The sequence below is a fragment of the Chlamydotis macqueenii genome, chromosome 3 (assembly GCF_036417535.1).
Source record: "Chlamydotis macqueenii isolate bChlMac1 chromosome 3, bChlMac1.mat, whole genome shotgun sequence".
Classification (NCBI taxonomy): domain Eukaryota; kingdom Metazoa; phylum Chordata; class Aves; order Otidiformes; family Otididae; genus Chlamydotis; species Chlamydotis macqueenii.
In genome coordinates this window covers 21,953,387-21,969,216 of record NC_141558.1, presented here as the reverse complement: position 1 = coordinate 21,969,216, position 15,830 = coordinate 21,953,387, and the positions used below count along the sequence as shown (strand labels likewise).

At 44.0% G+C, this 15,830-nt stretch overlaps 1 protein-coding gene and 1 long non-coding RNA gene across 4 annotated transcripts in view; one reads left to right on the top strand and one right to left on the bottom strand.

Moving 5' to 3' along the window:
* The window catches only part of LOC147601200 (uncharacterized), a 119,855-nt gene extending 112,840 nt beyond the window's left edge, over positions 1-7,015 (bottom strand). The window contains exon 1 of the long non-coding RNA XR_015258072.1: positions 6,893-7,015. This is a non-coding gene — a long non-coding RNA (uncharacterized LOC147601200). The remainder of the gene's footprint in view (positions 1-6,892) is intronic.
* Positions 7,016-7,298: 283 nt separating this feature from the next.
* The window catches only part of ERICH1 (glutamate rich 1), an 82,362-nt gene continuing 73,830 nt past the window's right edge, over positions 7,299-15,830 (top strand). For all 3 annotated transcript variants that reach the window (XM_086744574.1, XM_086744576.1, XM_086744573.1), the window contains exon 1: positions 7,299-7,339. In XM_086744574.1, the coding sequence (XP_086600700.1) occupies positions 7,318-7,339 (22 nt within the window). In that variant the 5' untranslated portion in view covers positions 7,299-7,317. The remainder of the gene's footprint in view (positions 7,340-15,830) is intronic.

Sequence of the window (15,830 nt, the reverse complement as noted above, 5' to 3'; positions counted from 1 at the left end):
AGTAATGCTGCATTTTCAGATGTACTGCTGCCTTTTCTGCCTATAATGCTACAAACTACAGATACTTGTGACCAAAACACCCTGATCTACAAATGGTAGCAATACTGCAGCTTCAATAAACCATGTGCTGTGAAGGAGCCATGCCTAATCTATGTGTAACATTTTGATTTTTCAGCCTACTAAAACTTCTGGGAAGAAAGCAGCAGTCCTGTTTGTCCCTTCGAATGCCAAAGAGTAAATTTAAGTTTCTTTTAAGCTACTGAGAAAACACCACCTACATTAGTTATTTTAAAATTAATCTCTTAAATATCAGAGTTATTCCATTAAATCCAATAATTTATCTATCTTCAAAAACTAGTTTTGGACATTTGCAGTATGAATATAAACTAGAGTAGCTATTCCTATACGACACTATTCGTAAACAGACCCTCAAATGAGTGAGATCAAAGTCTCAGACTGAAATAAAAATCAAATTACAGTGTACAGAATGTATAACAGGAACACTTAACAATCCCATTTTTAAAATGTCTTACCTTTAAGTAAAACATTATGGCAAAGATAATCCCAAAATAGCCAAAAAAACAGGCCAGATGCTGGATAACAAAGCCACAAGTGGCCATCAAAGAAAAGATCCGTTTCACGTCCTGCAGCCAGAAAGGGCTGGAAACATCAGAGGGGCTTGAACTCTCCTTCAGAGAGGAGGTGAACCTTGTGTCACTCTTACCTACAGGAGCCCAACGTCTTCCCAGCGAGAGGACGTTAATGCTTCTTACTCATGTGCAACGTCTTCTTGCTATGTGACATCTTCGTGCCCCAATTTTAAATAAACGAATAAGCATTATTAAGTCTAAATATGTTTACCTCTACATAATGTTTTCAGGAGGAAGCTCGGTTAAGGGTATGATAAAGAATTCAGCCAGACACATAGTCTTTTCAAGAAACTTGAGTGTGCTTTTTTATCTCCTTTTCTAGCATAAAAAAAAGGCCCAGATTCTTCCTGTAGCTTCAACTCCACAGGATTTGAAAGTCTGCAAGATGAAGGGAAGTAAATTAAAGGAAGAAAAGCAAGCTTTGTCCTCCTTTCTGTTCATCAGGGAAGATAATTGTTAGCAGTCCCTAAAACTAAAGAATATACATCTTCACTGAAGTGCAATCTGCTGTTGCGCAGAGGCCTTATACTGATGCTCTTTGGAAAGAATTTCACTCTGCATGAATGAAGCAAAAGCGTCATCTTTTATCTTACTCGGACTCCATGTAGAAAAATTTGATAAAGTAAGAGTGTTCATGCTTTGCAGCTTTATTTCCCAATGACTTATTAAGCCATAAATCAATAAGAATATGAAAGTGGAAGATCCTCTGGGTCTTTTTTCCTTCCCCTCCTATTTTTAGATTACGAGAAGTAAAAGGAGTAGTAACTACTTGAGATTCTCCCTCTACTGTGCCATTCAGGGGGGGAAAAAAGGGTCAAAAATAAGCTCCCACTGGTGGCGATGGAAGCTATTTGTTCTGTGTTATTTTTATGGGCTACCTGCGAAAATAGAAGGCAGGTGTGAAAGCTGGGAAGCTCTTTCTACTCCTCACTGCCAGTAAAACACACAACAATACAATAGCATACTTCCGTACCACTGCAGCCGCACGAGCTCTAAAAATGACCGTGCAAGAGTGACATGAGTTGGACAAAGTTTCCTTAAAGACAAAGTTGATTATCAGCATCATTAATAAAACCATAAATGGTTTCTGTGAAAAGCCACCAGCCTACCCAGCTGCGAAACTAGGAGAACTGCTGCAGACTTTGCTGATATTTTATGATACGTAACTTGCATAACATTACTAAGGCACTAAAAAGTTTTACAATGCAAGTCATAGTGTCAAGAAGTAAAGAATCACAGGAAACTAATTCAGTTGATCTCCAGTGCACAAAAATAAATTTGATGTAGGAAACCAACATATTAAAAAACCCTGGCATGCTAAGGGCAATTAGATTCCAGACAAGCTTCAACAATCAATTTGCATTCTCCCTCACATCTCAGGGATTATTAAAAATACAGTAAATTAAAGAAGAACGATAGCAAGGACGCAGTACTAAAAAATGCTTCGAATTGTTAGTCAGTCCTGACCTGCTACCCCTCCAGGGCAAGGCAGGAGAGCTGCTCCCTCCGAACAGCAGCACTCCAGAGCCTGAGCACTGCCCAGCAGCTCTCCGCTCCCAAGATGAAATATGTATCAGAGACACCTTCAATGACCACTGCACAAGAGACTGGCGTCCAATTTCTCCCTAAATCTGTATTTCTTAGTTTTACGCTTTCTTAACTGTTTTCTACTTCATTATCAAGACTTAACCTTTACATTTGCTAGAATAAACTTTGGCTTGCAACAACTTTTTGTGTTCAAACAGAGCTCAAGTCAATCTGACAACGCTAACATGCTCTTCTTTCCTTTGACATAGCAAATTTACTTTTTAAAGAGAGTATTTAAGATGGAAGATATAAAATTGAGAGTTGTGGAAGGATTCTGCGTGGAGAAGGAGCAGCTAAGAAGGACACAAGATGAAGAGCTATAGATAGAAAGCTCTGGTGTATACTTATCTTTCTGTTATTTGTGCATATGTACAGTCTGAATCTCTTAAATTATTGATTTTTGCCTTGTTGGATTTATGTATGTATTGGATCATATTTTTGACATGTTTCGTTGCTGTTAATTTATCTACACATAGCGGTAGCAGCATCTACTGAAGATAACAGACAGCAATTTCCTTGTGAGATAGAAGCCTTCATCTATGGTATATACCTCGTGCATCTCTGCTAACCGCAGGTGTATACTACATTTACTACCAAAAGTGAAAAGACAGTCTTTTGAGCTCATGAGAATATATGGTTATGACAGCACAAAAAAAAATTTAGAGAGCTAAAGGCCAGTGCCATACTGGAAGCTATTCGTTGTTCATTTTCAAAACTGGCAGGGATAGAGGAATGTGACAAACATGGAATAAAATGCATAGAAGATAAGTAAATTTTATGCACAAAAGAAGTACTTAAGAAAGTACAGTGAGAAACAGATAAAAGCAAAGTGAGACCAAATATATCTGCATGCGCAGAAACACTGATTGAGAAATCTAACTGCAGTGATTTCCATCCTCTCATCACAACTGAGCGTGTACTAAATGAATAAACTGCTACTTGACATTTCCTAAATAAATACCATGGGAAGAGCACTTACTTTACTTTAATGAATCATTTTGGCCCCTACAACAGAAAGTAGCTGTGATGAACTATAATCTGCTTCGGCAAATATAATTCTAAAATGGAGATATACACGGACTGAAATATGAGAAGCTGTGGTCTCCAATAGGTCTACTTTAAAAGAGACTCTGATTCATCCATGCCCACTTCTACTTATATTTGAACATAGCTGTTGACATGCTGTATCTGCCATGCAGAGATATTTCTCTACTAGAGAGGTAAGAAAGCCATACGGTTCGTGGATGACTATGAATTTTCGCAAGGCAAACTGAACTACTTTTTTTTTTTTTTCTTCCCCTGTAGTTACTCAAACAAAACTACTCATTTAGCAAACAGAATATTTTCGGTACAGAATATTTTCGGTTCAGGTTGGGTATTCTGGGCCATATAATATGTTTCTAAGAGCTGAAAGTCTCTCTTAAATACAGTCATAACTGATGAGCTAACACAAACTTTCTGCATTAGTGGTCCTCTCGTTCACCATGCACGGTTAGAGAAACAAATTCACTGTAGTGATGAACTGAAGCAGCACATAAGACCTCTGTTGTTCACGAAGTAGAACTGAAGCAGCTGTTTTTGTTTGACAGATGCAGTTTGAAAGGGCCCCCTGATGGTACACCTCTGAAAAAACATGGGTTTATTTCAATGTTCTTATTACCAAAAACTAATCATAGGATTATCATAGCTATACAAGGAAATTGCTTTGGCTACATGTAATTGCAAACAGGAAAAAAAGTTCCTGCCAAAGGCAGGTGTAAAATAACATTTTACCACCTTGTTAAGGCACACAAAAACTACCCCAGTAATTACTCCCATGGCCATAATTTAGCTAGACAAAGCTCTCAATAAAGCCGAAATTTAGTCATCCAGACTACATATGTGAATATTTCCTATTGGAACATCCGCTGCCAGAAAAAACCTGATGTAACGGTGAAGTGGTAACTGGACTAGGAGGGGGAACACTCAGGAAAGGCTGCAGAGGGTACCCTCCAGGCGGGACGCGACCTCCTGTCTGGACACAGTGACACTGAATATCCAGGCTTTCAAACACTGGAACAGGTTGCCCAGAGAGGTGGTGGATGCCCATCCCTGGAAACATTCAAGGCCAGGTTGAATGAGGCTCTGAGCAACCTGATCTAGTTGGGGATGTCCCTGCTTCTTGCAGGGGGGGTGGACTAGATGGCCTTTAAAGTTCCATGATTCTATTATTCTATGTCCTATTCAGGGATGCATTTCTCCTATCATGTCTACCAACTAACATCAAGGTAACTTGTTTCATATATTGGAATTCATTAGAATATAATTTTTAGTTAGCCATAATAGACCTTGACATTTTTGCCTTGATTCGGTAACTTTTAATAGCTTGGCATAGCCAACGGTATCACCATTAATACTGGTGGAGCTTTGCCCTACAGAAATGTGAAATCCCAATCCTATTAAGTAATTAGGAGTATTACCACCAATTCAGCGAATCTGGTATTCGACTGTGCGGTTTTACATGTTATGTAGACAAAACATATTCTCCTTAACACCTCTGTCAAAAGCAGTCTGTGTTTGCTGCTTGTTACATGCTTGCTTAAAGCATTTATGACATTATTCTAAGTGTAACTTCAACTTGTACCAGAAATTTAAGGACATTTCAGAGGGACTAGAAATTCTAAAAAGTTAACAGAGTGATGCTCTATACTGTCCTAGTGCAAACTAGACATGTGTAACTAAACGCAAATAGCACCTTAGAGTACTAAAATGAAAAGCTAAAAATAATCTAAAATATAATCAACATATTTATTTAACAGTCCTAGTTTTTACTTCGTGTGTAACTAAGCAGTGGCATAATAAATGCATTCTTTAACTTAGGAATATTATGTCAGATCACACAGGCTGTGACAACAGCACTCAGAATTAAATCTCCAATGCATAACATTGTAATTCATCAAACTGTTAAACATCACCTGAGTCCATTTTAGCCACGTACCAGACACCGTGAAAAGCACGCAAAATGATGGGGGGGAGGGAGAACAACCTTTCAAATATAAACGTTAAAACCTGGTTGGCACTGTAAAAGCAGCTACAGGCAGTAAAATTAAAACTTGCAATTCTGAAATAAACTGCTTTGTGCAAACCATCTGGAAATGAGTTGGAAGTATAATTGCTGTATCGCTGCGAGTGCAGGAATATAAAACTTCTACTCTTCCTATTGTACCTGATTTCCAGAGAAAACACAAAGACAGATATGAAAAGAGCCACAGATGCGACAGGCTGGTACCTCCAACACCTTTGCGTTACAAAACGGCATCACCCCCTGCTCCAGAGTAGGCTCGCTTTTTAAAACAAACCCAGCGCAACCAACGCGCTCCCCCACCGCATCCCGAAGCGTTCGCCCGCGCAGACCCCGCACCGGATTTCTGTCACCCGCACTCGGGTTTTGCGCTCGGTCACGTTTCAGTGACCCCTTTCCCGCTGGCGGGATGTGCCCCGGCAGCCACCTAAATGACGGGAGGAATTCGGCATCGCCAGCTTCGCTACCGCGGCACAGAAACACGCACAAACCGCTCCGGCACCGAGGAAGGCGCTGGAGTTTCCCAGCCTTGCCCGCACCACCCGCAGCGACCGAAGCGCTCCCTCTCCTCCCCAGAGCCTGAATTTGGGGAAGATTCCAACAGCACCGGCTCCCCAGGCACGGTCAGCCGGTGTAAAGCCGGGCCGTAACGAAGCACAATCGGGAAAAGGGAGGAAAAAAAAAAAAAAAAAAAAAAAAAAAGGGGGGAAAAAAGCAACGCAAGGTTCGTCGCTGAAGACTGGAAACCCTCGGAAGTTTGAGGGAAGCGAAGGCTGGGGCAAGCACACCCGCACCTCCCGCACGGCACCAGCGTCGCGGGTGGAACCGGGGCACGGCAGCGTCGGAACTGGGTTACGGAGGCGACCGAGAGCGGGGCCGCAGGCCAGAGCCCCTTCCGCACCTTCCGTCAGCTGCGGGGGGCTCCCTCCGCTCTCCTCCCCCGCGGGGCTGAGGCGCGGAGCCGGCGCGGGTAACGCACCCGCCGTTCGCACCTCCCGGGGTGCCGGGCTCCTCCGCGGGGGCTGCGAGAGGCCGGGGTGTGGGGGGAGCAGCGCGGCCCCCTCGACGTGCCCGCGGCGGCCGGGAAGGAAAAGGAGCGGCGAGCGGGAACCGGGGCGGGCGGCGGCGCGGCTGCAACCCCGGCCGCTCCTGACGGGGCAGCCCCCAGAATCACGCGCTCCCCAAATTGAAATCGTACTGCATCCCCCGCCCCGCTGCTCCCTCCGGCCAAACCGGAGTGTCCGTCCGTCGTGTGTGTGTGTGCGTGTGTGCGCGCGCGTGTCCCCGCCGCCGCCACTGCCCCGCGCCCGCATAGGGCACCCCGCCGCACTGCCGTCCTGCCCGGGCTGCACCGAGCCGAGACCCCCGCTCGCCCTTCCGCCACACGGCCAGGACGCGCGGATGGCGGGGACGCGATATCACCACCGACGGCGCGGCCGGCGCGCCCTCGCCCCGCTGCCCGGGCAACCCCTCCCCGACGGCGGCGGCGGTCCCCGCACGCGGCGGCCAGACCTGCGGCACCGGCACCCCCGTTCCCTCCGCCGCCGCCCCGACGGCGGCCCTCTCCCGCTCCCCCAGCCCCCCTACCCCGTACCTTTTTCAGCGCTGACATTCTAGTGCATTATTAACGCGGCGGACGCGGGCTGCGCGCGGGGCTGCCGGGTCAGGTGCGGGAGCGGCAGCGGGACCAGCGGCGCGCGCCCAGCATCACCCCGGCGCCGGGGCGACGCCGCCGCCGCCCGTTCCCCGCGCACCGCCCCCCCCCTCGTCCTCGACTGCGCGCTCCCCCGCCCTCGCTCCCGCGCGCGCGGCGGCGGCTCCGGCTCTGCGCAGCCGCGCTCCCCCTGCCGGACCTCGCGGGCACCGCAGCGGGCGGGCGGGGCCGTGAGGTCCCCAGCCGGCCGCGCGGGCACGCCCCTGCCGCCGTCTCCACCAATGGTGCGCCTCAGGCCCCGTGACGGACAGGCGCGGCAGCGAGCAGGAAGGCGGGCGAGCGTGGAGGTGCGGGTCGTGCGGGCCATGGCCCTGAGCAGGAGGGAAGGTAAGGCCGGGCGAGGGGGCGTGGAGTGGGGTCCTCACTGTTGTCGCGCCTGCTTCCTGCGGCTGGGGACATAGAGAGCCTGGGGGGTGGCGGCGGCCGTTAACAGCCCGCCCGGGGCGCGGCCATCCGTCCGGGCGGGCGTACCGTGCTGTCCTGGCCGCTCACGGCCGCGCCGCGGGACTCGCGTGTCCTCTCCCGCGGGTGAGAAGCCGGGGGGGGGGGGGGGGCGAGGAGGGGAGGCGAGCGGCCTGCGGTCGGCCTGGGGGGGTGCCTGCCCGCGGGAGGGACCCTGAGGTGAGGCTGCGGAAGGGCGGGGGTGGGGGGGTGAGCTGGGGCTCGGCCTCCTGGTCTGGGCCATCCTCGGAGCTGCTGCCCTGTACCCCTGGGCTGGGAGGCGCCGGAGAGGGCTCCCGCTCTGCCTTCCTGGCGGGGGCTGCAGGGGGATAGTAAGTAAAATTACTTCTTTATTCACGAAGCGTTTTAAGAAGCCTTCCCCTATCCAAGCATAACTTCCGTGCGTTTGGTTTGCTCTTAGGTTTTATCAGAGATGACCTTACGCAGGAAGAATGAAATAATAAAAATGGTGTGGTGTAAAAATTAAGTGGTGCCTTGTTCTTAAGGGGGTCGAGTAGGGCTGAGCTGTAACAGAGCTGAATACTGCCTACTGTAGTGACTTTGTGGCTAGCTCTTGACTTTTCAAACAGTTCCAGCATCCTGAAACTCGAATCCTTCCTGCAAGGATAGCAACATGAGGGTGAGGCAGCAAGGGCTAGCGTTTAAGCTATTTGCCGGCTAACTGCAACTGGTAATAGTTTTGAAGGAAGAATTAAAACAGAGTAATAATCTCTGTGGTTTAGATACAGCATCATTGTGAGAAATAGAGAAGGCTGATGGAGTAACTGTTTTTCTTCTAGTGTGACTTTCTTCAAGGAAAGGCAGAGAATTAGAAATTGATGTCTTCTCAGAGAAAGCTAGAGAGTTGGGGAGGGTGATTTCATTAACTTAAAAATAAATGTGTGACTCTAGAGCTGGGACTGGGGGAAACAAATTCTGAAAGGGTAGAGTTAAGATATCGATATAGGTGTAGTATACATTATCAACTTTAACTGATAGTAAGAAGTGATGCAAAAGTTAGTGTGGTGTACAAAGGATGATCTAGTGGTGCTACAGGGGACTTAAGATTTGAGAGATGAAACTGAAAATCAAATGCAGCCAATTTGATAGTCATCAGTAACAACAGTAACGAAAGGTTTTAAACAGTGAAAGTACTGCGTCGGGGAGTGATGTTTTCATCTGTCTGTGATGAGTCAAATGACTTGGGCTTGAGGCAGGAAGCTCATACTTATAGGTATTGAAATGAAATTGCAGTTCCTTAGTTTTAGAGTTTTGTTCATTTGTTGTGGCTTTTTTTTTTTTTTAAATCACCATATTAGCTTAATTCTTGCAGAAAAGCGCACCTTTAAAAAATTCTAGTTTGAAGCTTTTTCTGCCAAAAAAAAAAAGGATAGAACCCATTTTTTAGGGTGGATGTCTTTTTATTTCATAAATAGATGTTTAGCAATAAGGGAAATATTAATTAGAAGTGGACTTTGATGCTGTTCTTCTGCTCTGGGAGAGGTATCTTGCCTCCACCCCAAGCAATTAACAATGCATGTTTCTTTCAGTGACCAAAGATTTCTTACAGCACACTAAATTTTATTTGGATTGCAGATGAATAAATGACATACTTGGATTTTGTCATTAAATGCAGAAGTTGCACTGGAGCAAATGGAATTGACTCTGCCATTAAAACCTTTTAGGGAGGAGGAATCTTTTTTGTTGCTGAGTTAAACCATGTGCCTGGATAAGAAGTCTAGCTAAGGAGAAGAGCCAGCATGGTAATGAAAGAAGAGGCAGAAATGGTAGATCCACTGGCTTTGTATTTAGAAAGTCTGTGAGGGTAACTCTGGCTCACAGATAGCTGAATATGTAAAACCTCATATGATGTGGTCTTCAGGGTTGTGTATTTTGTGTGGGATTTTTTGGGGGGTTGGCTTCTTTTTAGAAATGATACTTTGGAGCAATTCTTGCCTACATGCACTGAGATAGGATGGTCCACAAGAGATAGACAGGACTCTCTTTAAACATACTAGAATATTTTTTAGGAATGGTTGTACGTACTTGTGTTATTAAGTGGTAAGTGGGGGAGAAGTTGATGTGTGCCGTTTTGGTGTGTTTGATTTGAGGTTATTTTACCTTTTTAAACAATCAGTATGGGATGCTTTCACTCGACACGAGTTTTGTGCTTGTTATCAGTAGATTTCTGGAATCTATGGGCTATCTCGGAGCAATCCAGAGAAAGTTAAGATTGTCATGATTTAACCCAGCAAGGAACTAAACACCACATAGACACTTGCTCACTTCCCCAGCAGTGGGACGGGGGAGAGAATCGGAAGGGTAAAAGTGAGAAAACTCACGGGCTGAGAGGAAGACAGTTTAATAGGTAAAGCAAAAGCTGCATGTGCAAGCAAAGCAAAACAAGGAATTCATTCGCTGCCTCCCATCGGCAGGCAGATGTTCAGCCATCTCCAGGAAAGCAGGGCTCCATCACGTCTGATGGTGACTTGGGAAGACAAGTGCCATCACTCTGAATGTCCCCCCCTTCCTCCATCTTCCCCCAGTTTATATGCTGAGTGTGATGTCATACGGTATGGGATATCCCTTTGGTCAGTTGGGGTCAGCTGTCCCAGCTGTGTCCCCTCCCAACTTCCTGTGCACCCCCAGCTTCCTCACTGGTGGGGTGGTGTGAGAAGCAGAAAAGGCCTTGTAAGCACTGTGTAGGCACTGCTCAGCAGTGACTAAAACATCCCTGTTATCAACAATGTTCCAAAACATAGGCCCATACTAGCTACTGTGAAGAAAACTTACTCTATCCCAGCCAAAACCAGTGCAGATTATTATTTCTAGTAGGCAATATATGGTTTCTTATGTTTTCAGTTGTCCTTAGTTCTGAAGGTTGACAGCTGTTCTCTACAAGTTTTCATTTCTGTTAAGTGTTGCCTAATGGCTTAAATTAAAACTCCCTTTATGACTAGAAAGAAAATGAAGATTCCCTTTTACTGAAACTTCCAGTACTTTGTAATGATGGGATATTTGGTATAATAGTAGTTTCTGTTACATGTATGTGTGGGAATGCTTGCAGAAATTGCTGGATACTATGTCACAATCAAATATTCAAGTCACAGCAAGTGTGATATATTTACTCCCTGAAGAAGGTTATGTAGTCATTCAATTATGTTTATATCTTATAAACTTACAAAAATTCATTTTAAATAAAACTTAAATGATGCATAGTCTTGTTAAACTTACCTCTGCTCAGTGATATTACCCCCTGCCACTTTCAAGGTTTGTTTTGTAAATATTAATTCATTTTATTTTAATATGAGCAGAGGGAGCAAGCTGTCCCTTTAAAATGTCCAGATTTTTTTTCTCTTCAGTAATCTGAACTCTGACTTTATACTGTTTTCAGCTGCTCCTATGGCAGTGCTTCAGGCCATTATAGTACTATTCGTCTGTTTTCCATGCTACTCTCATCATCTACCATAATATTTTACTGTAGCCCCCATGTGTGGTGTACTTTAATGTTCACTTCAAGCAATATGCTGTTTGCATCCAGATAAGACTTCTTCAGGTTGAAGTTAGGTTTAAACTTTCTGAAATTTAGAAAGTTTACAGCTGTGCTGGCAGGGGGCTGGTCTTGCTGACCAGTGATGTTATAAGCGCTCTCACCCCACCCCCCCCACCACCCCCCCCAAAAAAAATAAATAAAAACCTGTCTCAGAAGAGAGATAGAAAAACACTTACAGCTATGGTTTACAGTTGGTCCAGCTTTGAGTAGCCAGATTTATTATTATTGATAATAATAATAATATTCAGCAAAGTTGAGCCTCTTTAGTAAGGGTGAGTGAGATATCTTTAGATGTTTTCAGTGAAGTCTGTTTCATTGTGCCAGGTAAGACTAAGATAATGGTGCAGTATGAGAAATGTATTGTTGAGTATTGCAAAAGATGCTTAGGAAAATGGATAGCATGTACAAATTGAAATAATGATGATGATGATCTGTTTTCCCAGGGCTGTAGTAGAGAGTACACATCTTACAAGGTTTCACAACAGGGTTCTTATGAACAGCTGGAACAAAATCCTGATATTCTCATTGTGTTGGTTATGTATCTTCTTCTGATCTGTGTCATGTCAAGTTTATTGGATGTTTAGGAGCTTGTGGCTGCAATTAAGGTGGCCTACTGAGAGATCTCTAAAGCCTTGTTGAGACAGGATGGCACGATCTATTAGTCAGATTCTTATTGAAGTAGAGAGTCATGCAGAATTTGCTGACAGATGTAACACCAGTCTTACTGATTTGAAACTGCGATGTGACACAGAGATCGTGCTTGGTGTAGCTGAATCAACTTTGTCTAAGTCTCTGTAGCTAAGGGATCTCTACCCAAAGATTTTTTAAGTTAATGATTAAATAGGTAGTTATTGCCCTGAGGGCTAGAACATGTGTATGTGTGCGCACATAGATGCTCTCGACTTATTCCAAGCCTCCAGTCTCTGCAAATTCTAGCAGTGGTTCTGGGATTTTTGAGCTTTCAACTGTGTCCTTTTTGTTTTGCTTATGAGGTTTTGGCTGGGGGGTTCGTGAGTGGAGGTTTTATTTCTGTCTGGGAGCAATGTGTGTGTGACTTTTCTTATGTTGTGAAATTCAGGTCAAGATTAATAAACGTAATTATCCTCAGAGGTGCCCTGTATTGATTTCCATTGACTGTAACAGGGGCTTGTTCTCAGTGCAGTATCACCAGTACTGACAACATCCTGGACACCCAGTGGCCTATTGGCAGAATAGGTGTTTTCTCTACAACCGGTCTCTGGAGAAGTGTCTAATCTGTAAACAGAGTATGATGCTTTGCATGTGCCTGCCATTAGGCATCATAATGGCAAAGTGAATTTTGCTCCTGGTATCTGAAATATAAAGTAGGTGCCTTTGTCTTTTTGAGACCTGTGGAGCCATGACTCAAGAATCACTGTGTTAGGCCAAACAAATACAAAGTTAAGACCTTTATTTCATCAATTTGGCCAGTTAAGCATCTTCAGAAAGTATCCAGAGGACCTAAAACATGAAACTCCATCCTGTATGGTTAAAGGGCAAGTAAGTTTTGTGGGGAATGGTTTAAGGGAATGGATAGTATCTCCTAGCCAGAAGTTACCATCAGTCTTCCACCTCCTAGCTGGTAGGAATGGCAGTCTGGCTAACATCTTCTGTATGTAGCAGTCTTTTAAAATTAACATCCTTTTACACCCTGTTGCTTTGCCTCCTAATGAAATCTGGGTACCTCTTTTTCAAGAGCCACTCTTTTTCAAGTGGTCCCCTTGAGCATCTTCAATCAAGAGTTGACTATCCAACCATAATTAGGGAAGAGGAGATTATCCAGGCAATGGGGTTGTTATACCCAACTAGGCAAGGCCCTAAGCAATCCGCTCTAGTTGATCCTCCTCTGAGCATTAGGATTAGACTAGATGATGTCCGGAGGTCCCTTCCAACCTTAACAGTTCGGTGATTTTTATGACCATTCTGTAAAGTAACTGTCTTGTCATGGCCTTCGTAGGAGATGTGATACTTACATAATAAAAGCAACTTCAAGGATTTAAATCCTTTTGAATATTAGAGAGTGATTCTGCATTATCAGAGATAAACTGAATATTTTAATGAAGCCTTGTCCATATGTTCTTCATGTGGATTATAATTTTGTCTGTTCTTTTCATCCTCTTCTGTTCTGCTGTACTATCTCTTCTTCTGCTTTAGCAGAAATAGCATACATCTCACACATGGGATGGTTTCAGAAGAAATTCCTGACTCTTTCCTTTTTGGAAAACTTCTGTTTGTGGGAGAGAGAGACCAAGCAGGGCGACTTGCAGGCTTCATAGGGCTCTAATTGTGTTCAGTGCTTTTGATGCCACTTATTTGATTCTTGCTGCCCAAGTTACATTTGAGTAGGCAGAAGGCAACTAATTGAGAGATGTGGTGGGGCTGCTTACACTATACATGGCAAGTAGCCAAAAGTACATGGCAGGCATTCTCCACAGAAATGTTTCTGAGGAAACTGTTGCCTCCTACACTCAGCTGGACAAGAACACTTCTGATGTTGTTCAGAACTTCATTTGTTTAGTCATTCAGCATGCTTTTGTTACTGTCTGTAGTCTTAACTGCATGCTGTCAACTGCAGGAGAACTTTTATAAATCTGCAGTGCTATTCCAGTGTTGGCACATGTGTATTTGTGGGTAGTTTGCTTATGTACGTAAGAAACTTAAAGTGGTGTCGATTTAATACATAGATGCCAAACAATGCGTTTATTTGAAGGAGGGTTTTTACTCTTCTCACCAAATTGTATCAGAAAGATCCTCAATGTTCACAATTGGTATCACTAGCCAGTATGTGTTCTGCACACTATTTCTTGGGGTTATACGTTGCTTTGTTTACATTATGTCAAACTGTAGGGTCCTGGTGCTCTTTTGGTTTTGTTTTGTATTTGTACTTCACTCTTTCAACACATGAGTTGTCAAGAATTAGCCATGAAACTAGTTTGGAACGTATTGCAACTGGTTCTCATTTCTGAAAATGCTGACTTCTTTTCATCACTGCAGAATTCCTGGAAAGACAGAATCATAGAATAGTTAGGGTTGAAAGGGACCTTTAAAGGTTGACTAGTCCAACCTCCTGCAATGAGCAACCAGATCAGGTGGCTCAGAACCCCATCCAACCTAACCGTGAACATTTCCAGGGATGGGGCATCTGCCACCTCTCTGGGCAACCTGTTCCAGTGCTTTACCACCCTCATTGTAAATAATTTCTTCCTTGTATCTAGGGTAAATGTTCCCTCTTTTAGTTTAAAACCATTACCCCTTGTCCTATCACAACAGGCCCTGCTGAAGAGTTTCTCCCTGTCTTTCCTGAAGGCCCCCTTTAGGTACTGGAAGGCTGCTGCTTTAAGGTCTCCCCAGAGCCTTCTCTTCTCCAAGCTGAGCAGCCCCAACTGTCTCAGCCTGTCCTCATAGGAGAGGTGCTCCAGCCCTCTGTCTTCTGGTGTTGCTTCAGCTCATTGCACAGTAGGAACATTCAGTGCTTTCAATTACAGGCTAGATATTTTGGTTATAGAATAGTTTGGATTGAAAGGGACCTTTAAAGGTTTCTTTAAAGGTTCCCTTGATAGTGATGCGTGTTTTCAGCTGGCAAGTGGATTTGTTTCACTTTTGAAATCTAAATAGAAAATTTAGAAGACAAGATTGGAATATGTAAGCTTTTCACATCTGTAGATCTGTTAGAGTTGAAGTTTTCTACAAAAACTTCCAGGCACTTGGACTAGATGATTGTTTTAGGTCTCTTCCAGCTGAAATAGTCTATTCCAACTGCAGAAATACACCAACTGTCCTCTTCGTCTTATGTTTACAGGTCTCTACCTCTCAGGCACGAGACCACTGTGGTTTTTTGAAGCTACAGAAGTACACAGAAGCCATGTACTTCAGTGTAAAATAGCATAGACTTTTAATAATGCTGTGAGGAAAGTTCATGTGCTTAAATAGAATTATATCTTGAATGAAAGTACGGTGGCTCTGCAGATTAAAATCTTCCACTGTTGGCTTTTTAAACTGTGTTGTTTTCCAGTACTATAAGCTAAATTAACACTTCCTTTACTTTAAGAGGAACGCTGGGATTTCAGCGTGGAAGCCGAGCAAAATCTCATCCTAATGAGTTGTGTATATGCATTTTTATGTACTACCCTTAAATGTGACCGTGCCTTAGGTACTGCTGAAGTAGTGAGCAAAGTTCAGGATCTGAGTTACTGCACTAAGATATTATGTGGGTTTTACTCTTTTAAAAAAGCAGTAGCCATGCAGTGGCTATAACTAGTAACTTATTCTTTCTTTATGAATGTCTGTCTTGTATACCTAATGAAAGTCAACTTACTTGGTATTGTTTGACATGTGATAACTCCTTTTTGCTAGCTTTAACTTCAGTGGCCTATTTTAGACCTCTTATTGGTCTAAATTTATTATACAGTGGTCTAAATCTATCATAGATATAGTGAATCCAAACTCTGGTTTTTGTAATAGATCCACTGTTATGTTAGGAAAGCTTTTCTTTCCCTGGTGACTTTTGTAATAACTAAGATAAATTTTGTCTACTTCATTTTGACAAATAAAGGGATCCAGTGTGATCACATACACCTGATCTCTGGCTTACTCTGTGTAACGGTGTTGGTTACCAAATGTAAGGAACCCTGGAGTGATCCTTGAAGAATATAGCATTAAAAGCAGTCTTCAGTGCAGTTGGTTCTAGTCCTTTGTGTTTGCAGTCAGCCTTGTAGTATTTGTAAGAGTTAGAGCTCAGTGTAAGAGACTTCTCTCACTACACTATTTTCTCCTGTTATTTTCCTCCTGTTAGTTTATTAGAAGAAT